The sequence below is a fragment of the Aristolochia californica genome, unplaced genomic scaffold (genome assembly GCF_029961685.1).
Source record: "Aristolochia californica isolate CCGP_79_NKW_82.1479 unplaced genomic scaffold, dmAriCali1.0.hap1 SCAF_3, whole genome shotgun sequence".
Lineage (NCBI taxonomy): Eukaryota > Viridiplantae > Streptophyta > Magnoliopsida > Piperales > Aristolochiaceae > Aristolochia > Aristolochia californica.
In genome coordinates this window covers 44,710,144-44,735,525 of record NW_027181992.1, presented here as the reverse complement: position 1 = coordinate 44,735,525, position 25,382 = coordinate 44,710,144, and the positions used below count along the sequence as shown (strand labels likewise).

General features: G+C 38.3%; 1 protein-coding gene across 1 annotated transcript; it reads right to left on the bottom strand.

Moving 5' to 3' along the window:
* On the bottom strand, positions 1–23,725 carry LOC137958759 (phospholipase D zeta 1-like). Its single transcript, XM_068805880.1, has 20 exons — positions 23,093–23,725; positions 21,530–21,631; positions 21,319–21,440; positions 20,928–21,069; positions 12,222–12,389; positions 8,593–8,766; positions 8,254–8,496; positions 8,048–8,164; positions 7,306–7,445; positions 7,036–7,185; positions 6,785–6,941; positions 6,186–6,698; positions 5,945–6,055; positions 2,823–2,969; positions 2,557–2,754; positions 2,367–2,468; positions 1,050–1,181; positions 734–799; positions 537–598; positions 1–453 (listed from the first exon to the last, which is right to left on the bottom strand). Exons 1-20 carry the CDS (start codon positions 23,318–23,320, stop codon positions 204–206), a joined length of 3,324 nt encoding a protein of 1,107 aa, XP_068661981.1. The 5' UTR covers positions 23,321–23,725; the 3' UTR covers positions 1–203.
* Positions 23,726–25,382: the final 1,657 nt, after the last annotated feature.

Genomic DNA, 25,382 nt, shown 5'->3' with positions numbered 1-25,382 from the left:
CATAAATAATATATAATCAAATCTAAACTAGACAGGTTGAGCTTATTGAAAGGAGCTAATTATTGAGTTATGGTACAAGTAAGAAGCAATTGGGCACAACCAACTGGACTTCTCTATTCAATCCTCTCAAATACAAGTTGTATCCGTGGCAACGAACAAAACGAATTTGACAATATATGATAGAGAAACCGGTGAGCAGTCAGCTAATGGAAGACCTGGGGTGATGCATAATACTCACTTTCATTGAATACCGGTCTCAGATCTTCATGACACATGAAATCCAAGGGAAAAGATACAAGATGACCTCGAATCGACTCTAATCTCTCCAATGGATCTGTCACTTTGATCTCCCCATTCTGATAGGACTCCAACCTATCAGGAGCTATGCCCAAATCAATCGTCGTGTGACCTATCTTCTCTTTCCAGTAGGACATGTTTTGTCTGATTGCCGTTCTGAAAAGAAAATATAAATAGCTAAGACTCCTTGAGGTGATTTTCGAAATGACTAGTCCAGAAATAAAAGGAGAAATTATTACCTTGTGTGAGTAAGATCATTTGGAATGCAAGCAAAGACATCCTGGTAGATCATTGTGTTAGTCTGTCAATGAAATTCAGAAGGGCAACCAGGTCAGAAAAACTTCAAATGAGCTCAATTGGATTTAATTCCTAAACAGAAGACATATTAGACCAAACTCATCCAACAACTACATGAGCCTTTCAGAGTTTCTCTTACCTTTGCAGTTGCCATCCAAATGTTTTTGTATGTTGCATCATCAATAGGATCACTTATTCGACCAACCTACAAAGGAATTAAAAGATGAGATGGTTTCAGTTCCACAAATATGAAGAAAAATACTAATTCAAAACTAGATTGTTTTTTTGAGTGAGAGTTCGAAGCTAGACATATGCCTAAAGATATAACAAAGATAACTAAGCAAGGACTATACAGAAAGTGATTATCCCTGTAAAGTTACAATCTCAGCAAAGCTAAAAATATGTCTTTTGAGGAGTAGAGAGGCTAAATAGAGGGGGAAAAAATGCACACTAACCTCTCCAGGATGAAGGCCAAGGTGTTCTAACCATAGGGAGATACGAAGACTAAAAGCAAACTTTCCTGCCTTCCATGACTTTCCACCCATGAATGAATCCAAAAAGTCTTTGTCTTCAATCAATACTCCAATCTGAGCAAAAAAAACGAAAACGAAAAAAAGAAATGGGAAAAAAGTAAGCCAAGTACATAAGATGACAAACATCATATCATGAAAAAAGAGTAATACTGGTTCACTGTTACTGGCTTCTCAAGGAATTATACACCCAAATAATCGCTAGAAAATTGATATTGGAAAACCTTAAAACAGGGGACTCATAACTTGACATTAATGTTAACAAGTCACTAGAAAACTGCCTGCAAATGAACTTGATTTTTCTAGTAGCTACCAACTCATGTGTGGTTCCAATTTGTTGCACATTTTTAGATCTTAATTTTGTGAGTTCAGCTTTATGAATCATCCGCCAATTTCCTCAATCTTAGCTAACTTTGTTGGACAACAATGCAACATGCTGCCTGCACTCCATTGCACTAATCACACCTTGGCCTCATCCACTTATTCATGGTAGCTCAACAGGTAGAAGGTAATCTGAGTGGGGAATGTTACAATGATGAGGGCCACAACTTGCTTGTATGTTTGGGACCTGTTGTGAAAGTTGACTCTTCTGAGACTGAGATCTCGATACCACCTTCAGGGGATTATGCTTTTACAAAAAATTCTCCAGTGCTCTATCTATTGAAGAAGACTCCAAGACAGTAATTTCATGGAGTAACTGATTATGAGATTTGACCACTTGCACTTAGAAACCCAGGACATTTCCAGCACACTCTCCATATTCTTAGTAACATACTCCCAAGATTTACAAACTTCATTTGGATTCACTAGCCCAGGAAGGTACAGCCTGTCAATGCCTTGTTGTGAGCACCTCTTCTCTGCTTTAGAATGTCACTTTCCATCTTTTTGTGTATATTATGTATTGCCTTGTCCTCTTATCTCTGTGACATAGAAAAAGCTGATCCACCACTAAGGGGGAAAAAAAAAAGGTACTACCCTTCAAACTCTTTAAACACCTTTCTAACCATTTGCTCTGGGCATTCAAATATTTCACAATTATAAAATAAAATCCAAACATAAGCTGCTTCAATTTCATTATTCATGAAGTAAAAAATTCAGAATAAATTTGAGCAGTAATATGTTGATGTCAGTTGATGATCAGAAGCAAACGAGAAGGAAATTTTTGATAACTTTATCTTTGAGAGAGCAAGATTCAGAAAAAAAATTAGCATCAATTTCCTAGTCAAGAAAAGTTAAGCTTACCTCAGAATCTCTCGACCCCAAAAGACTTCTATCATTTATGTTAGCTGATCCAATTAAGGCCATACGGTCATCAACAATCATCAATTTGCTATGCACATACACCTGACAAATAAAAAAAGTTAAAAATTTAGTGCAAATTACAGATCTTAATTGGAAAAAAAAATTATAAAGAAGGGGTAAATTTCCCAACCTGACTAGTAGCCACAGGACCACCATCACGAAGACAACCATATGTTCTGAGACCATAAAATGAGATATATTCATGTGCTTTGGGACCAATCAGATCGTAGAGGTTCTGCAATATAGAGTGTTGTCCTCTACAAATAGTTCGATACTGCCAATGCATGATTGCTCTCACAGATGCAGCCCCACCATCATCTAAACCACCCTGTAAATTCCAAAGTTACGAACAATGTCCCATGCGAAAGAACATGAAGAAAATAGTAATAACAGTACCTGGAACCCGGGTAAAAGTGGTATGACAATAATAACTCTGAAACATCTTTTTTCTCTTTCAGCTCGATTAATCCGTCTATATAATGCTTCTAAAACACGGTTACGCACAATCTCATCTCCAGAAAGGCCTGATATAAAGAATTGATTCTGGAAATCAAGTGACAAAATTACTTAGCACGTGCTCTTAATGTTACTTATAGCTTTGACACAAAAAACAAAACATAGAGAAAAAGTTAACACATGCATGATAAGAAAGAGGTGAACATTTCCATATCTCATTTTGCAACAAATGGTTGATGTCCAGTTTAAATCATGGTTTCCCATTGTCAAGTCAACTTGCGGCTCGACCAAGTCAGATCAGATTTAGGACTAGGCAAGCAGAGTCAAAGTCTGGGACTCGATCCTTCTGTTTTGGACAAGTCCCTTTGACTTGCCCTAAGTCCGGATATCGAACCGGCGAGTGTTGGGTCCCGAGTGTGAGTCAGAAAACCATGTTTTAAATAAAAGTCTAAAAAGCATTTCTGTGCACTCTCTCAGGGCAAGACAGAATATGAAAGGCAATCACACGTAAAAAATACCTTGGAATACCATTCAACAAGTGACACTAGCAACTTTTGTATTCCATTCACCCTCTACAACTATCAAGGTAGTATTTCATCTGTCAGCATCATTTAAAAAAAGAAGGTAGTATTTCATACCTTTCTCTTAATGTTTACAACATCATACAACTACTAAGGCTGTTCAAGGAGTTAATATAAGAAAGTTATAATTGTAGCTGCTATCGACTTAGTTTACCATTCACTTATCTGTCGATATTACTAATGGTAATTCTCAGAAAGAATGATAATTATGGTTTCATCATTGAATGTCCTAGTGTTTGACTCATAGGGAGATTGAGGAAGATGTAGCACATAAAATGTTGGATAGCCTAAGTGGAGATGAGTTGGGTATACAAATAAAAGAAAATAAAAGACGATAACTTGGAATTGTTTGGATTTTTCATTGAAGCTACAAGTACATAGGTTAGATAAGTGTGGTCAATATAGATAAAGAAACTGAAAAAAAATTAAGGGGGAGGTGAGCATGCCCCCCTGCCCCTCATTGTCCATGGGTGGCAGATTGAGCAACTAATTACAGGTTAGCAAAAATTTAACATATTTAAGGCCTTTTTGTCCTTTTTGCACAGAAGTGACCTTTTCTATTTCCACAGCTAAACCGCCCTATTGTTCTGACAACTCTAGCTTGAAGATGAAGGGTTTTACTCAAAACTACAGACCCACTGGATGCTTGGGGCTACCTACGCCCGCACGCTAGTGCACTGTGGGGCACCTGCATGCCCATGCGTTCCGCATGGGAGTCTAGCACCCGCCAGCCCCGGCACACCACAAGGGCCCAGCAAGGTCCTGCAGTCCAGCACAGGAGACGAAGAGACATTGTGGAAGACGAATGTGTGTGTGTGGGCGGGGGGTGTGGCGGAGTAATTTCAAAAGGCTGTTAAAAGTAATCAGCCCTTTCTGAGAGTGTTATATTGTAATTTTAGGTATTAGAGTGCTCATACGTTCATCCATATTTTTGTAATGCTATATGATATTTAACTTTAGTCCACATTTTCTTCAGTTATTACAAGTTAGTCCACTATCTGCATATTGTCTCTCTATTTGATTTAAGTCTTCAACTTATAGAAAATTTATACACTGCAGGAACTCCATTATCTTGTTTCTAAATCTAAAGCAATGAGTCTATTTATTCACCTAACGCTACTCTTTTTATCTGAAACTTCGTATTATCTGGGGAAATAAATTCACTGCTTCCTTTTACTTGCTTAAATCCTTTGCCTTGATTTCCTAGGTTTGATCTCATTGGGTTCAGAGGAGGTTCTTTTACAACTTCAATGAGTTATTGGTGAGACAATTACTGTAAAGTTTCACTCAGAAGAAAATACTGTCATGTTCTCAATTTAATGAATTGTGTCCACAAGCAGGTGTTTCAGTAACACGTCACATGTGACACCTGGTATGTCCCAGATTCTAGAGGCGCCCAAACAATGCATAATATGTAATGTCACACTTTCTTATTTTTTAATAATTGTTTTAGCCAGAGAGCAGATGTTAAGGTCCAATACCGGAACGTATCAGCCAATATGTGTCAACTTTTAAAGGGCCCAATATTGTACCTGGTACCGAGACATCCACCCCTGATTTTATCACTATCAGTCTTGGGTTTTACACTAGCTACTGCTTTATCTTAATTCCTTCACTTCTTGAACCTGTTAACCTGCTATGGGCTTGAGCCATTCAAATATTTCTTCTTATAAATTACTTCTTATTCAAAAGGGCAGAAAGAGGTGTTAATAATTTTTTAATAATTGTTCTAGCCAGAGAGCAGATGTTAAGGTCCAATACCGGAACGTATCAGCCAATATGTGTCAACATTTAAAGGGCCCAATATTGTACCTGGTACCGAGACATCCACCCCTGATTTTATCACTATCAGTCTTGGGTTTTACTAGCTACTGCTTTATCTTAATTCCTTCACTTCTTGAACCTTTTAACCTGCTATGGGCATGAGCCATTCAAATATTTCTTCTTATAAATTACTTTTGATATTCAAAAGGGGCAGAAAGAGGTGTTAAATAATAACAGCAACATTTTACATCAGTCGTCTCTTCATTCAAAAGAAGATTATGTATAAAGAGACCTCTCCATAAAATGCATCTTCTGTGCCATCTTTTAGACATCATGACAAAAGTTCTAGGACATGCTTCACTTATTTCTAATTGTTCCAAGTGAAACACCATGACATGAGCTCAGCAGAGGGAGTGTTGGAGATACAGAAGGACAACAACGGTAACAGTTAGTCAAAAGTGCTTGTTTTAATTAGTCCATGTTTTAACTTAGGAAGTGGTCTGCAGAGAACTCTAAGGAGGTGGACTGGTTGCTGAACCATCAAATCAACAGCTCCAATCTTCCCTTCCCTTCTTAATTTATCACCTCTATTTTTCTTATATTATTATTTCTTTATGGAGATAAAAGAGCAGAAGCGGAAGCAATATCTACAAACAAAAAGAGACAAGGAAACAGGCCAAACACATTATGAACATGAAAGAAATTAATATTTGTTACCTCAATGTAAACGAAGTGCTCAGCTTTTTCAATGAGTGAACAATACGCACTGTGGATGCTATCTTCTGTTAGACCTGTTCCAGCAGACCATTGGCCCACACTCCTAATAACCTGTAGAAGAGTAATAGAAGGGAAAGATAAAAGAAGAAAATAGACAGATTCAAATGAAACCCAACAAAACAAAAAAGAAGAGGGCAAACTAATAATGACAAACCCTTCCTTAAAAAAACTATTTTCTGACCTGGCAACGGCAAGGAGTGCAAGGACCAACTTGCCCCACTTCATCTGCAGAAACAACTTGACTCCCTCGTTCTTGGTTTTCCCACCACTCCTTGTCCAGTTGTTCTGGGACCGTAGTTGCCAACATATCGAAGTCTTTTTTCTTCTTCAGTTGTGAGGAATCGAGATCATCAACAAATCCCTTCAACTGCATATCAGGAACTCTGGATTTCCGGAAAGGGAAGGAGATTTTGTTTGGATGATCCATGAGATTGCGGCTTGTCTCTATACCATTTGGCTTTTGGGACGCACCTGTGAGGTCAAGCCTATCTGTCTCCTGAGGTAAAAGTAATGGGATGTCCTGAAAAGATGATCGGGAGGAATGGGAGTCCTGCCTTTTGATGTCCCTTTGACATTTTTCTTCTGCTTTTTTCCCAATGTCCATATCTCTGCTTTTACCCCTATAATGTGGGATAACCATGTGCTGTTGAGGCATAAGTAGAGGAATTGCTTGTTCATTTGGGGCCTTGTTTCTCTGGAAGAATCACACCCTTGTCAGTCTACTGAAGAGTTAAAACTGATTTTCTCATTAACTCATAAGTGAAAGTTCAAAATCAAAACCTTGGCAAAGTTCCACCGTTGAACAAAGTGTCTTGCAACATCACGGCAAGGTGGTCCATACAGAGCACAATGAACATCATGCCATGGCATACGAGGATATTTTCCACGATCTAATTCATCTTTCATTGTATCTTCCCAGGAGTTAGGTTCCGATTCTCTAATTTAGTAAAATTAAAAAGCCATCAGAAATATTATAGAAGAAACTATCAATTTTTGTAAAGAAAACATCTAAGAAGAAAATTTGAGCTTACCTAGGATTATAATAGTCCTTTCCAGGCCATATTAGTGGTGGGTAATCACCAACTTTGTGTTCAGGGGTGTCATAGCGTCCAAAACATAAATCCAGTCCTCCAATATAACAAACACGATAATCAACAATCACAATTTTTTCATGGTGGGACCTACATTGAAGCAAAAATATTCATCGGATCAGCAGCAGATGAAAGTTATGGAGTGCAGATTAACTAGAGACCCAATGGCTTTTTATCCAACACAAAAGCTTGAAAAGTTGCATGGCTTACCATAGATAAACACCAGTTGAGAAATGATCTGGATACCGTAGGACTCTAACATTCTCATGAATGCTAAGAAGTTTGCGCTTACTATACATGCTATTGATTTTCAAAGCAAGAGCAACTTCTTTGTAAATGAGGATGTATATCTGTAAACAGTCATTCATTAGTTGATGTCAAAAAGAAATGTAAGATAAAATTATAATTTTCTGAATCTTATTACATGCTTCAGAAACATATTATTCTGGACAACAACATACCAAGCATAATAAAGACATACTGTAAACTCTCTCCCTCTTGTTCTCACTCTCTCTAATAGACCCAGGGTTAACTGAACAAACCGCATTCCATCATTTTCAGACATTATCTTTATTGCTTCAACAAGTTATCAATTACCAACAAAATTTTTGGAATGCAAAAGATAATAAGCATTTGCTATGCAGTAGATTGAAGGAATAAGTAAAACCAATCAATCATTCTGTTAGTTGTACTAAAATATGGCCCAATCCTATCACCAACTGGTATCTATTACGTCCCAAATTGTTCCAAGTTTGCATGAATCTTGGATGTTAAGTAAAAGGTTAGAGATTGTCATCAACAGGGAGGGACTCTTCTAGCACCTCGGTGGCACCAAACAGATTCACAAAGTGCCTATAGCACCTTAGAACCTAAGGCTGCAAGTATGAATCAATGACAACCAAAATGAAGATTTAACGTAAAGTTCAATAACAATGGCCTGTGTAGAATGCACCTGAACTCCTTGTTTAGCTTTTGCTTCCAGCAGCGCATCAAGTCGAGAGGACCCATTGACAAGAAATGGTCGCCGAAGATAGAGTTCTGGGCACAACCACCAATCGGTTATGAATATCTGCAAGGAGCTTCAACCATCTCAGCATGTTATTGTATTGGCAAATGATCATAAAATAAAAATCTGTATAAAGAGCAAGCATTTAACACCTCTGATTTTGCTTCTTCAATGGATGAAGCAATTGCATCAAAAGCTGCCTGCCCATCCACAAACCACTGAGCCTGACTACCATCATCAGTTAAACCCCTCGGAGGAGCAAATGAACCATATCTATGGGGATGGCACCAACCCTCAGGTGGCCTTAAGCCCGCGTCATTAATTGATGCGACCCAATCCCTGACTTTGGAATTACTTTTTGCTCTAATCTTCACAGTGCGGCTTCCACAAGAAACCTTCACAAATTAAATGTTGCATAGAATAATTAATTCAAGACAACTGATTACTAAACCAATTGAAAAGAGTGAATAAAAAGTGTCATAATGTCTCACTGCAAATCCATAACGTAAAGGATTTCGCTCCTTTATCTCTTTTGCTAGAGATACGCGGCCATCTCCATTTCCATCTGAAGCTGGCAATACATCAAAGACAATTATGTCTAAAAGCTTGGTATCAAAGGGATCTTCAAGCAAGGCCAAGAATCCAGGTTTTAGTACAGCCCAGACCTGTAAAATAGTATGCATTTAGCCATGTGACACAAATTAGTAAAGTAAAAACAGAGGCAGTAAGGGGCATCAAAGACTTGGGCCTTTGGCTCAATGGTCACATGGGAGGTTTCTAGTGTGACGTCTCGGGTTCAAGTCTCACCAGGGTAAGGGGAGTGTGTGCATGGAGGCAGAAGCTGGAAGTAAAAAGTAAACTTCAAATCGTATACTCATAACGGATATTTCAACCTAAAAGATGAAAATTCAAAAAAAAAATTCTTATTGCAATTTCTCTGAAAGTCTTCATCGAATGCCAGGAACTAAAAATGAAAAAAAACTTTGACCATGATTTTTCCTTCTTCTCCATAATAGAATCTCTTGCTGTCAACACCAGGCATGAAATAATGACTTTTTAATTCTCTAAGACGTTTGAAAACAGTATGTCAATGTCGTTAAGAAGGGCACAAGGAGATGCTGGTAACGAATGCAAGACTGGCCATCACTACCGTGACTCTTTGCAAGTGGTTCTACAACATCAACAAACATCCTGGAAGCGATTTCACAATGAGTTGAGAAGCATAAATTCTGGATGATTAACGTCATTGTTACACGAAGCCTTGAGGTGTGTACTAAAAGGATGAAAAGAAAATGGCTAGATCATATTTGCGGTAGACTGGCCACAACAAGATATTGACAGAAAACTCCACTGCAGCCAAGGAGTCAGCAAGGTATTTAAACACTACTGTGGGTGAGACCCTCAAGAAATAACTAAAAGCCAGCATAAATCCTCAATCTCATCATGATTCCACAGGAAGCACCAAGAAGGAAACTTCTTGACTCGGCTAATGCAGCCATTCAGTTGCCATCCACAAGAAGGATTGGGTAATCTTCATACACTCTGAAGCTCCATAAGGAGGAAAAATTACTCCAACTCAGTGGAGTGCAGAGACCAAAGAAGGCAAAGTGCACTGGACAGATATTCTCCTCAATGTCGCAGATAGCACCATCTCCACCCGCAGGTCAAGGATTATCCTCATTGATCAGCCATCACATTCAAGCTTATGCCATCCACTTAAGTAGCTGTTCAAATTGGAGTAAGAGAATGAAGTGATAGATCTTCAGTTTCTTCTGATAACAGAACTAAGCAGATAACTAAACTATACAGCTCCAAAATAGAACATGACGGATCCAATTTTCAGTTACCCCATTTATAATGAGATTCTTCCCTCCTAAAGTTCAAACAATTTCTTTCTATCCCTGAGCACCAATAGACAGCAGCCAAAGACAAAAACAAAAAATCCCACCGAGCTTGCTCAAAGAGATTAAGGCAGAGTTCTTAAAGAGATCAGGAAAAGAGGGAGAAAAAAATTACAAAAAATTGCAATTACGATTTAAAATTTTTTCCCTCTTGGTTCAGCTGATCAACAGTGAACTATTCTTTCTTTTACCACACACTAGATGAAGTAATTAAGCTTGGGGACATTGGAATACTCCAAGTGTTACGGGCCCAGGTTGTGTCAAGAGCTGGGTCATGTTGGCCACATGGGATGGTAGTTGACTTGGAGATTTACCCCTGCATGGGGCCAGTTAGATAGGAAGAGTCTGCCCTACATGGGCCAAGAGTTGCAGTTGAAGACTAAGCTAAGAGTTTAAGTAGGAGTCTATGTTAAGAAGTCTAAGTAGGAGTCTAGAGAAAGAAGTTTATTGATGTTAGGAGTCTAAAGGACGACATACCCAAAGGAGCCCTACCATGAGTCTACTAGCTAGTTCTATAAATTTTAGGGTCTTGAAGTTATTTGCCTCCAACTTCAATAAAGTACAATCTTACGCTTATGCGAAGTCAACTGACCATCAATAATGGATCACTGGGTGGCTAACCCAAAAATTGAGGATTACTATCACCCCATAGCTTCGAGCTCCACAGTCATCTACTGTCGACCACGCTCTGAACACCCATATCTTTCAAGCTCCCCATGAGTTCTCTATTCACCACCATCCTCTGCAAGATTTCCTTCCTCTTACACCAACAACTCCCAACATCCAGCTCACACTCACCCCACTCAGCCAGCCACCACCACCCAGCTCCCTCACAGCCATTCACTAGTTCTTCTCTCTAGCAGACTCTCACCTCCACACTCGCAACATATATCCATGAGCTTCTACCACCATCTTCAGCTCACCCTACACAAGCTCTTACATCACTTCCATCATCCACGAGTTCTATCACTACTCGACCATCCTCATCACTTCGCTTACTAGTCCCAACCTGACTAGTTCAACCACTGCCACTTCCATCTACTTGTCTTACCATTCACATGCCCAAAGACACCAATGCGAGGGTCATCCCAATCTCTCTAGAACTCCTCAGCCAAGCCAACTTCGTGAGTCCTCCTTCTCTATCTCACTTGGCCTATGGCCCCCCTAAAGTTCTATAACCATTAGGACCATTAGGCCCCCCTTACTGTTTGTCCCCCAGTTCCACTAGAATCTCCTCCCTAAGGTCCAATAGTCCCACTTCCACTCAACCTCCTAAATCCCCTCCCATACACACTTCTTACACTCCTATAACCTTGCCTCCTTAGCTCTATTACCCCACACATCCAAGGAACTCCCCTCTCATCCTCACACATCCCTATCTTTTCACCACCGAGCTTTTTCAAGTCTCTCTTCTCCCGCCAACCTGCGCTAGAACCCAAAACCCTAGTTCTTCAACTTGCCATTTGAAGTTCCACATAAAAGACCCCCTTTTTCCCATTCACATGCACTAGAGGATCTCTCATCCTTGAGGATCTCAACCTGGAAAGTAACACCAAGTGATCGCTGCCTCATTGCCTTGGTTGAAGCCAACCAAGAAACAAAATGTGAAGGAACCATGTACGGATACTATGGATTGTGCATAGTTCATTCAATGTGCCTACTATTTTCTTTTTATTTTTGAAAGAATATGCTACAATATTCTATTTGAATAATTAGGTAGCAAAAACAAACTCAGGTCACAATGAGGCATTTCGTATTCCTAGAATCAAGGTTAAACCAGATTACTGTTTTTCCTTCTCTTTATTTTTGACAAAGTATATCACATTTTATGATAAGAGTGCATAACAGATACTGGCATTGAGAATGAAGTTGTTTGACTAACAAGAGGAATTAATCTAAGAAAAAAAAAAAGCATATCAAAATTTCCCTCCTTGAGATCCATTAGATAAAAATCAACAGTTCTGCCACCCAACTCAGTCATTTTTTAGTTCAGACAGGAAGAAGGGTGGTATTAACGGCCTTCATTAGGACACAATAAGCAAGCCCCCAAATTCAGAAATCCCAGCTGTAGCATGGAGGTCAATTACATGCCACGAGAGTAGAAGCCATTTACTGTTGAAGAAAAAAAAAATATGCAGTTTCTCAACTATTTGACAAACATTTAAAAAGTTCCAAAAGCTCTCTTCTACAGGACGTTTTAAACTGTGATAAAACATTACCTTTTGCCAATTGTTATTGCAGCAACTGAACCATGAGCATGAGCAACATTTCTGATCTTCATTTATTAGAATTTTTGGAAGATGCCTCACCATAACATAGTCCTCCTTCAACTTCGGTCCATACTCAGGAGAGAAAGATAACTTGGAAACTTCCAAAAACTTGCAAACCTGGACATATGCACAAAGTAGTGGTAATAAAATGCAACCCCACTAACTGTAAGACAGACATGAAAAACATAAGTACCATCAAATAAAAAAAATGGACACCAAGGTGACCATTATCATGTAAGCAGTTAATGCACAAATTGACAACAGAAAATGAAGCTAAATGAACAAAATCAAACAAGTGGAAACTAGTGGATGCATTGATAATTGCAGTTTTAGTAACATAAATTACAATAATTCACTTCCACCCTATAAAATATAGTTACAAAAAGGACTAGAATAAAGAGCTGCAATAATCATCAGTGTCCTCTCAATGATGTTCTTCACATCTTATATTCCACAAGACAAAGGATCTATCCATAATAAATGCATCTTATAACAACACATCCAATATACAGACCATAAGTTCCTTGACATTCAAACTTCAAAACAAATGATCACTTTTCTATCGCTCCTCTGATTTCGGTTTTTTATCCTGATAAATATATATCTTTCAGAGAAACATTATAACAGTTGACCAATCTACCAAACCTACAGCTTGTTGCACTTGGAGTTCCAGTTATTTTCTCTAACATACTGCAAGTGTGAAAATAGCCTTTGACAGAAGCAGAATGAGGAAGTACACCAGAACACCAAAACCGTAAGACAAGTATGATTCTCCAAACCATAGAGTTGCTCAGAAGGCCCATGGAATTGCAAATGGTTTAGTTAAGTTTTAAAATGAAAAGACCAAGCATGCGATATCTAACTAAACATGTTTTCTAACTATATCTTATGATGGTGAGTATATGTCCAAACCAGCTGGTGGCCTATATTTGTGCACAGCATATCAAGCTGATTGTATGAAAATGAGATTGTTGTTTGTGGGAAAACTCCAACATCTGTTATGTGCTTGGATGATCCTTAGGTCATAAGTTGGGAAAAGGCTTCTAACTTTGACCTGTTACTTTGAAATAGACCCTGGTCAACTTTAACATGGCATTAGAGTGATCCCAAACACCCGTCAATATATATTCTGTGTGTTCTTCTGGACCCATGTGTTGAAGAGCAAGTATGCAAGAATCTCACATGACTCTCGCAACAAGAAGTCTTACAAAGCCAGAATTATTATGAAAAAAGGTCTCATAAAAGAGTCTCAATTTAAAGGTGTTTTAGTTATGATAGTCTTCTATTTATATTTAGTTGTTCAATTATTCTAGAACTTATCTTCTAATGTTTAACTTTCAATGTAACTGGGATAAGGGTAGTTTAATTGTAACTGAATTCTACTTGTTTCCACTATTGTAAATAGAGGCTCATGTACTCAAATTACAAGAAGCTAATAAAGTTTTTTCTCTTTTCAAGAAATTCAACACCATGTATGTCTCTTTCTAGTGTCTTGGGTCGTTTGGGTATTTAGCACATGTCTGTTCAGGTTGTCTCTTTTTTTTTTGAGAGAATGGTGTGAATGTATTACTAAAAAAATAAAAACACATACCTTACTGTACAAAGTCTTCCTCTACAACAAGATGTTGAAGGAAAACACCTAATTTAACCCGATTATCCACTAAGTGATTAGCAGATCTAGGAATATTATTCCAACTACATTGCAATTCAGAAATTAAATTACACATATCCTCAAAAACATCCCAGTGCCGCCAAGGAGGTTTAGAAGACTTCTTGCAACAATTGTTGACAACTTTTGAATCACCTTCGACGCAAAGAGGACCCACCATCCAGTGATGAAAAAGATTTAATCCATTATATAAACCAGATAACTTGGCAGTTGTTGAGTCTGATTCACCAATTGGCCCGGAAAAAGAAAGGAGAAAGTTTCCTTTATCGTCATGGATGACCCCGCCATATCCAGTAGGCCCAAGATAACCCAAAGCGCTTCCATCGAAATTTAATTTGAAATGGCCAAACGGAGGAGGAGACCAAGTTTTCATGGCCAGAAGGCGAGGTAGGTGAGACATTTCTGCTACCAGTTGCCAATTTCCACGTAAGTTTACTCCTTTGAAATTTTTAAATTCTTTCCGCATGAGAATCCAAGAGATAACTTGCCCAACAATTCTGTTGCTTAGAATATTATTTGGAAGAGATTTTCTATTGAAATTCCTATTATTTCTTTATTTCCATAGAGCCCAAATGATGTGACCAATGCGACATGAGATTAATAGTTTTTCGAGCTTTGGGAGGTGGGCATTTGTGACCGTGTGTATAGTAGATGTGAGATTTTGAGAGGGATAATATTGCAGACCAATTTTGCTGATGAGTCCGGTCCAAACAGAATGAGCATAATCACAATGCAACAAAATATGGTCCGCAGTTTCAGGGGTGGTCCGACAAAACGGGCACAAGGGGCCTAGAACATGCGTTCCCTGACGAATTAACAAATCAGATGTCAGGATTTTGTTTTGACATGTTGTCCAGATGACGAACTTTGCTCTCAGAGGCACGAGTAAAGACCACACAATGGCAGATGGATGACTGGATTGAGAAGAGGGGGGAGAGAGTAGGGAGTTATAGGCAGTTGAAGTAGAAAACACACCTTGGGGACATAGAGTCCATATTAGTGTGTTTGGAGCATTTCTGACACGTACCGTCAATAAACTCGTGACGAGATTGGTAGCTTCAAGGGCTTCTTCATCCGTCAACACTCTACGGAGGTTTAAATTCCACTCACTAGAATTCAGCCCGACCATAGATATAGTCGCCTCTTTATTTCTAGCAAGAGAGGGCTGGTATTGAAACTATTTGGGCCCACCCACCAGTCTGTCCAAAATTTTGTTTGACTGTCGGAACCATTGTAACACTTGACGGCGTTTTTGAAAACAGGCAACAAATGTGCTATCTTTTTCCACACAGGAGATAATTTATTGTACCTTCCACCTTCTGTCCATCATCCAGAAATTTTTTCTGCTTTGGCCGCCACAATGTCTCGCCAAATCCAAGAGGGTGCATATTAAATTTCCAGATCCACTTCATATGCAAAGCAGAATTTGTTTTTGCAGTGTCCCGAATCCCAAGACCACCCACAACAAGAGGTTTACAAACATCAACCCATTTCACTAGGCAGTACTTTCTTTCCCCATTTTGCCCACCCCATAAAAATCTTCTTTTTAGGAACTCAATTCTATTTCTGACAGAAGCAAGGCATGGGTATAAAGACAGAAAATAAGACGGGATACCATGGAGACAAGACTTTTTAAGAATAAGCTTACAAGCTTCAGACAAAAAATTTCCTCTCCAGGAAGCAAGTTTGCCTTCAAGATGTTCAATGACTAGGTGCCAAGTAGATTTTGAAGGTAAAACAGGGGATAAAGGAAGGCCCAAATATGTGTCCAAAGGGGAGGCAAATTTACAACCCAAGTAATTAGCCATGGAATTTAAAACCGAAAGATCAATATTGAAGCCAAAAATAAATGATTTAGCCCAACTTACCTTTTGTCCGGAAGACAACTCAAAAAGGTTGAGCAGAGCTTTCATGTGGGAGATCTGACTCAAAGTACCTTCTCCGAAGATAATAGTATCATCAGCATATTGCAAAAGAGGAATATCTTGGTTTGGGTCGTCAGAGACAGGATTAAGCCAACCCGTGCTTTTACCAAACCAGACCATAGAGGCAAGATGTTCCCCGATGAGAGTGAAGAGGAAAGGGGACAGAGGGTCACCTTGTTTGATAACTCTCGTAGCTTTGAAGTAACCGCATTTACTAGGACAGAATATGATGTAGCAGAGATACAACTTCTTATCCAAAATTTTCACAGAGTCCCAAAACCCATTCAATATAAAAGGTAATCAATTAATTTCTAGTTTGCTCTATCAAAAGCCTTTTCAAAGTCAATTTTAAGGACGAATCTGGGCCGATTTTATTTTTTGAAGGAGTCGAGGAGTTCATGAGCAGCCATGGAGGAGTCCAAAATATTCCTATCACGGATAAAAGCACTTTGGCAAGGACTTATGATTTTGGAGACGTGGATCCTAAGACGGTTTGCTAGCAGACGGGCGATGATTTTATAGTAACTCGTGGTGAGACTGATTGGTATAAAGTCTTGGGGAAGGGAAGAGGAGGAAGTTTTTGGGATTAAAGCAATGAAAGGAAGCCCCTACAACTTTATGGGTGATACCGACTAGGTGAAAATTTTGGACAAATGCATATACATCTGATTTGATGGTATCCCAAAATTTGCGGGAAAACTCACCATTAAAACCATCCAGCCGAGGAGCTTTATCCTTTGGAAGTCCACAGGCTGCCAAATTGATTTCTTTTGTGCTGAAAGGCTTTTCCAGATCAGACACCTTTAAGGAAGAGACTCGCAGATAGTCGAGCTGAGGTAGCTTTGGCCGAATAAAGAGTTCTTCGGAATACATCTCTGAGAAAAACTTCACAAGAATATTAGAGATGGAGGGGCTATTCGTGATCACTTGGTCTCCGTGACAAAGAGAAGTGATACGGTTAACCCTCCTTCAAGCCGAGGCAATAGCATGGAAAAACTTCGTATTTTCATCCCCCTCAGCCATCCAGTGAAATCTAGCCCGCTGTTTCTAGCGGACAGTTTCACAGCGAAGTAGATTTGAAAGTTCTGAATTTAATTGACCTCTAAGAAGTAAATCAGAGGGAGAGAGACTTTTTGCTCTTCGAGTAGGTCGAGCTCCGAGATGCGACGACGAACCGAGTCTTTCTGAGAAGCAATAGCAACACAATGATTAATGGACCATGAGTGAATCTTCACCTTCAGAACTTTTAATTTGAGGGGAAGCTCCCAGCCCAGGTTGGGGTGATGCTCCAGTTCTTGCCACCAGACCAGAAGGGAAGAGTTGAAAACCTCCATAAAGGTCCAAGAATTTTCGAACCGAAAAAGAGAGCGCCCCCAAGCGGAGGGGGGGAAGGGTTAAGGACTTGGCCAGATGGGTTTGGGAAAAGATGGAGCCATTTATTGTTAGCTAAAAAATGATCCAACTTGGATTGTAGAGGATTGGCCATTTGACCAAGTATATTTTTTTCCAAGGAGGAAAATTTCGGGGAGATCGAGACTACCAATGAGATCAGAGAAAGCTCTCATTGATGAAGTAGTTCTGGGTGCGGGAGGGTCCAACCCATACCATAAATCACGAGCAATAGAATAATCAAAATTTTGCTGCTTCGTTTACAAGAATTACAATTTTTGGCTTACAATCCAAAAGGGCTGCTTTGATGATGACTCGCTTAGACTGTGAGCCGATTCCTCTGACATTCCAGGACATGATAATCATTTAGAAACAGGTAGGTTGAGATCCTTCTCCTGTCGGCGAGAAGCCTCGTGATAGTAAGAGCTGAAAATCCACGCAAGTTGGGTTATTCATTGTATTCTTCCAGCAGAAGATCTAGGTCTTGTTCTTCCAGGAATTGGAGGAGAGCATCCTGAGGCTAGGGCTGGTGAATTGGGTAAGAAGCAGGCATAAAATCTGTTATTCGATTGGGGGGGGGGGGTACTGATTTTCTGGGGGAAGGTAACTTTTCCTCTTTTTCCTGGAGTAAGTGTAGGCGAAAGGGGTAACTGATGTCTATTCAGGTTGTCTTAATACCACACAATTCTATGCCTTGTATAAGCTCAACATCTGAAACTGGTAGTCTGAGACTGAGAGGATAGTTAGTAGAAGAGTAGTCCTACATCTGCTATGGGCATGTATGATGGTGGGCTCATAGAAAAGGCTTCTTAACTTTGGGATAGGTCAGACTGCAATTTAATATCTTCTTGAACATCTAAGCCAAGTTTTAGGGGATAAAAAAAAAAATTTGTTGTCATGAAAAGAAGCCAATAGTTCAATTCGGTAAAAGTGATCTGCATAACATGATTTTAAGCTTCAAATCAACAAAAAATGATTTTGCTCTTCATTCCAATGCTAATTGCTAGAAAATAAACAACTTAAGCTAATTTGAACTGCATCCTAAAATTGATTCCACATAATCTCTGAGGAAGTTGAACCAAGAGATTCAACTGCAGGACTAGATTCAGAAAGTTCAGGATTGTGGACATATAGTTATATAGACAAAAACTAATAGAAATTTGCCTAAACAGCCTTACTCCAAATCCCAAATTGATTACCAAGGATAAAAAGTAAGCATGCTTTCATTTCAAGATAATCCATCCCTATATGAACCAAAAAGCATGGCTTCACTTCATGGATAAATAGAATAAGTTGCTTGTTCACTAAATTGAATAAAAAATCATGGTGGGCCACCTTTTGCCTATCAATATGGTCTCTTCTGTACTATAATTAAATGCACTCAAGAGTGAATCACGTCATCCATCTATTCAGTCATTTTGCACTGAGATCTTACAAATTATTTTAGTAGATAGACCTGACATCATATTCAAAAAATAAAGGACAGACCCAGTGTGGGATTTTTGGGTTGAGCTTGGTTCCATGCCAATATGACTAACCACTTAAGTGGCCTATTGCTCAACCTTATAACCTATTAAATTTTCTTCTTCAATGTGAGACTTTTTTCCACTCAAGACTCCCCTCTCAAGTTGGAGTTTATAACTTCAGCTTGCAATGAAAAAAATGTCTTCAAGAAAAAATTCTTCATATAGTTTTCTCCCCGACTTTGATATTCTGGTCGCATAAAATTTGATTACCACAACACGTAGAATTCTTCATGGTAGATTGTACTTATTCTTCTCAAATGATAGTAACACCCATACTTCAATTCCAAAAGGTTTCATCAAGGTGTCCCAAGGATAAGTACTAAATTAGAAACGGTTATCAAAAAATAAAAAATATGTGTGACAAAAAAAGAGTCGAAACCAACTTTATAAGATTTCGAACAAAATAGTGATAATAATCACTAAAATAGGTCATGCCTCTCTCTCTAAGGATGGTGATAAAAAACCCATTTAAAATTACTAATAAAAAAGTTTCAATGGACTTAAAAACACCTATATATAAAAAAAGAACCAACCGAAGCAACGAAACAAGAGGTTGGCCTAAAAGGATAAACAAAGGCAAAAATATGGATGGTAGGAGAAAGCTAACCGAGTAAAGGGTTATGGAGAGTGAAAGGAAGAGAAAATAATCACCACGGTAATAAAAATGATACTGTAACAGTAGAATTGAAATAACTTAACTGGCCAGTTGGACCAAGTATGACCTTAAGGGAATTTTTGGGGGGTGACCAAATTTTTCAGAGTTAATTATGCGGAAGATATGCAACTGATGCAAACAAGCATGTCAACACTAGAGAGGAGACCCTGAGCCAAATTACCTAATGCAATCTCCCCTTGAACCAAAAATATAATTTTATTAATAATAACATAACATACTAGAGTTGTGGGATGAAGTATTGCCTTTTGAGCATAATAGAAAACCTTAGGGACCTGAATTTGCTTCAAAGTTGAAGATGTAAATGCTGAAGCTGCTCCATCAGAAATTGCAATTTGGGTGCTCCTCCCTCTGGTCGAATTCAGGATTGAGTCCCAACAGAAACACTCTCTCATCTCCAACATGTCTGAAACTTTCAACATGGCTGGATAAGTTCCAAGGTGACAGTGGTAGAGAAGCTTGACAGGAAAGAGAAACCCATCATTGCTTTCCACACAGACAAGACAGGCGATGAAGGCCAGTGAATGGATTTTGGCAAATAGAGGCCGGTAAAGGGAAGAAAAAAAAAAGGGTAATGAGGATTAGAAAGAATGGTGACTGGTGACAGTGAAGGCAAGTGAAAAGGAAGCATTTAGAGCTTAGGCTCTGATACCATGATGAAAATAAAGAATACAAAATTCTCATTCCAGATCTGAACACCTAGCAAGCCTGATAACAAAGACTAGTTGATCATAAAAAAACCACTTTTGTCAATTGCTACCATCATGATGCAGAATTACCAGCTACTTCTGTCTTCAAATCTCTGTGCACCAACTCAGAACATTAATTCCAATTGCTGCATTCCCCAATCAACATCCATGTTGGCAGAGAAAAGAGGATAAACAACCAGAGCAACTTAGTGTAAAAAGTCCTTCCTTTTCACCACACACAACCCTGACCAATCATATCATCATGCAGTCACCACTTCTCCAATTAAAACACCATTTAGATGGAAAAACCATCTAAATGTTGGACATTAAGATTTGGCATTTCCTCCAACATTTTTTTTTCAGAAGATATCTTAATGCCCCTCTCCTTTCATGGAGGACAAAGTATCCGGAAGACACAAGGAGAGTGTGACTTAGAGCAAGTAACTTACAAGAGTAAAACTAAGGAAACTATATGCAAAAATATATTCTTTTTGCAACACATTTGAATTATTTCTTACAACTATAATCCTAGTGCAAGAAAAATAATCAATAATAATAGTTTAAAATTTTAAAACTTTAACAAAAGAAAAAGATTTTTTTTGTTGACAAATTTAGAAGAAAATAGAAGTGCATGACAATAATAATAATGATAGTAACAAAAAACTCACAAAAGGGAGATGAATTCTTAAGTCCAGAATGCCAAAATGAGAGATTTGTCAAATGTTCAGAGAGTCCTATTAGTTTCTACAAAGTATAACAGTACACCAAAAATGGACAGGAGTACCTCACGAGAGTTTGCAATGTCCATGTTGCCAAGGAAGTGATTTAAGTATCCTTGCATTGCTACTTTGGCTCTGTCTGAAATTGAATGTTGTCTTCCAAGCTGTGGCCGAATAATAGGCAAAGCAGCACTTGAAGGAACATCTCTACACAGAATATACAAATCACAATGATTTAGACACTTCTTATCCTTTTTATTTTCAAGACAAATGCTGACTGCAGTATCACAGCTACTCGTGCAACTGAGGAATAACAAAATTAGTGTACCAGCATGAAAGAACACACAGAATCTTATTATTTTTTCTAGTTTTTAAGGAAAGAGGAGTAAAAGATTATACAAAGAGAAATGACCGGAGGAGAGAATGACAAAGAGAACAAATGACAGATGATATCACCTGTTTTTAGCTGCATAACTGTCATCATGATGTATAGGTACAGCATCATCATCAGGTTCATCATCATCATGCACAACAGTTGTATGCTCCCCAATTCCAATGTTTTGGAGCCATTCTTTAACCTTTAACATTGATTGCAAAGAGTAAGAATGCATTAAACCAATATCTAAATAGAAACAGGGGGAATAAATTGATGTAATAAACAGAGTACCTGCTCCTGTTTCTCATGGAATTCCTCAATAATCAACCGTTTCTTTAATTGAAAATGAAGATAAAACACTTTAGCAGCATTCTTGATTAGTCTCCATTTGAACTGAAGGATCAAATGAAATTCAATGCATTATGAAATTCAGTTACTCACTGGTAAAAATCAATCAACTCAAAGCAATTTAAAAGGATCTATTACAAACAAAATATCATAATTTAAAACTTGTTGTACTATTCATGCAGCGAAATTGACGAGTAGCTTGTATATTCAAGCTTCACAAATCAAGTAAAAGAGGATCAAAAGTTCGTGCAGATACACGATTTTTCTGAGGTTTTACCAGTGAATGGTCGATGCAGCCAGACATTTCTAAAGACATCTATTACTATTTAAAAATAAATAAATAAGAATATCAGTTACCAGTCTAAGTACAGACCCTTCACTTAGGAAATAACCAAAAATCTCGAAGGTTTGTATTCCCAGTATCTGTAAAAGTTTCCTCTTGCTAACAAGTTGTGTTTTAATCTACTCAAAAAGTCACCTAATGATCAGCAAGTAAAGTGACCATTGGATATCAAAAGGTTCATATTTCGTTCAAGGGTTAACAGTAACATGACAAATTAGTCTATTTAATCGTAAATGAACCGGTAGCCCCTTCTCTACCCAATTGCCTTCTCCAAATGAATCTCAGTAAACCCTGCAGGAAAATAGCACACAAGATATTGCATGGAGATTAGGTCCTTCATAACTTATAATAGCTTTGGACTCATCCAATGCTTGAGATGATGTCAGACTCATGTATGACAAACGGAAAACTGGCGGGAAACGTAGACCGTATAGCCAACTCTATGACTTAAGAACTACCTATTCTGATTAATTTGAGAAATTGGTGAAACTGTAATCAAGTATTTCTATAAAGTTGATACTGTCTATCAATGAACAGAAAATGACAAACTCCAAAATGTCCTTCCCCACACATTGCAGGATTTGTTATCTGCAATTAATAGCCACGTTAACAGCAAATAAAACTTTTAGAAAACCCGTTTAGGATGCTATTCCATACGAACCGATAATGGAAAAAACTAGTATGGAGTCCTAAATTTGTGCTTGACTACCACTACGGCTGTTAAATTAACATATGCTAGCCTGCCAGATTCCAACTCATAAAACCTACAAGCCACTCAAGTTAATCTGCGGGTAACTAATAAGTTTGAATTCAGTTAGCAGGAGGAACCAAGTAGTTAGAATCCGCTGCAAGAGGACCAAAGTTCAACAGATCAATTAAGTCTCCTTAAAAGACCAAATTGCTAACTGCGGAGGTTTAGGCTGATAAGAGCCTCAACACTTCAATTGAACATATTTAAGGTTAGAAACTGGATATGGGAAAAAATAATTAGTGATAATGAATCAGTCTTGTCACCAGCAGTATCGAATAGTTTTCCAACTGTGCAAAGGAGGCTAATCAGATTGTATCATCAGTCCCGATTACGAATACCAAGGATCATATCGAATTCCAAATCAAGTCATGCATGAAAGGTAACAAACAGGATGTCCAGAAAGTCTACGTACTTGTTTATATCGAATTTCGATAGTATAAGTGAGGAGCACAGGGGTGATATCGCTTGCATCAGGGCGAGACACAGATACAATTGTAGCTTTGGGCAATTCTTCAAAAATCCAAGTATGTTCCGGACCTTGACGGAAGGACTGAGAAGACGACAAAGTCTGCTCCGACTGCATCTGGACGTAGCGAGGTAATTGCCCCGGGAAGAATTGCTCCGAAGCCTCGAGTGACATTATTATGCTTGCCCTTAAACCGGCAGAACGCCTGCCTTTCGGATCCGGAATTGACGGACGAGATCCGGGGCGAGTAACTGGCAGCGCGGCTTGGCATGTCCTTTCCTTTTCCTTACCTGTGTCGGACGGATCAAACGAAACGCAAGAATATTCGAATTTTCAATCGAGACGAGAGTCCTCTCCTCTGATTTCCCCGAGCGCAGGCGTTCGTGGTTCACCGGCCTCAACCGACCGGAACGTTGATTTGTCCTCTTTCAAACTTCTAAGACGGCCTCACAAATCAGGGTATATATTCAAAGACCTTTTAAACTTCAGCATTAATATTGACGTTAGCAGACTCGGGTGCTCCTTCAGAAACATGAATAAGCATCTGAGATTTCAATGCAATTTACGGATCTCCCATCAGGTCCCATCTCTGACCACGCTTTGCCCTTTGCTTGCTCCCCCTCTGACCGCCCTCTTCTTGGCTAAAATGCTAATTTACCTAAAGTCAGATTCATAATTCAATTGGATTTACAACTGTTATTGTTGTTCTGAGAAGCTCAGAGGGAATATTTGAGAAATCAAATCCAATCAAACCCGGTTCCCTAAAGGCATACAGCTGATAACCCTACTCCCTCTCTGGCTTTGGTTTCGCTGGTTGGTACAATATGCGGTCACTGGTGGCCGCACTCCCCATTATCTCAATTGCAGGGTGAAGTGACAAAGTAGAAAAAAAAATTAATCTTTGAATTCAATCAATTGAAGGCAACCGATAAACCCTATGGAAAAGGAGAGATTCGACTTTAAGATTGAATTTTATGGATCGAATTGCTCTACTACAATGTAAAGAAAGAAGACAAAAGGGAAATTGAAGAGAAAGGAGAGAGCAAACTTCAATGGACTTCTTGTTTGATGTTATTACTTGGATAATCTCCTCAATTGTTACTACAAGAGAATTATTGAGTATCAAAATTGGTTTTTTGTAACCCCTAAATGAATTTTTTAATCTGAAAAGAGTTTGTCACAAGGTATTGTGAAGTATTTTGGTTTAGTATTATTGCTATTTTGTGGCTATAAATAAGAATTACTATGGTAGATTCTGGAAAGGTTATTACTCCTACTAAAAACACTTAACTTATAGAACATAAGGATTATGTTCAAATGACTTCTATTAAACTTAATGGGGCAAATTACCTAAACCAGTCTTGAGTAGTCAATAAATTTTTATTAGAAAAAGAAACCTAAATATATAAGATATGATCCACCTTATCACATAATTGAAGATTGGGCTCACTAAATCCATACATGGATGTTAAATATGGTACTACGGAGGATATGTGGAAAACCAATGTCGGCTAATTCCTGTGTATCTAAAGGCACTGGCAATATACAAGAATTTACCAGTCCAACAATTTGACATCAATTGAGTGTTTAAAGACACCCAAGTGTGTAAGGAGAATTTCTATAGAGATGACATATAATTATAATTATGCAAGTTAGTGTCTGTCCTCTTATAACTTTTTCCTTTTCAGTCATGCAGCCCTTAAGGGCATTGTAATCATTATAAGCACCTTCCCACAACTGTAAAGACAACCTCAAGACATGGGGTAGAGGATTCAAACCTCTTATTCTTGGCTTAAATTCATCCTTACAACTCTCTCTTTCCTCTTATTTCTCTCCCTTGGTCTACTCTCTCCCAACACCTAGAGTTTTACTCTTATCTCATTCCCTTGAGATCTTTTGTGTTTATGTGTTGGTCCTAGAAATCAACTTGGTGTCAGAGCGGACAAAGATTTACATGGAAAAGGAGAAGAAAGAGAGGAAGAATAAGAAAAAGAAAAAAGAAAAAAATGGAGTTTCTCATTTTTCCTTTTTGTCTTATTTTATAATTCTTGTATTTCGTTGAATTTTTACTCTCTTAAAATATATTTTACATAGAAAATTATATACTTTTGGAAAAATATTTGAGTCTATTTTCTATATCAAAAAGAATTTTTTCAATCATAATTTTGTTCAAAGAGATGTCGACATCTGAAGTGCCAAAGGTCAAGTAGCAGAAAAGTTTTTAATAGTAGTAGAA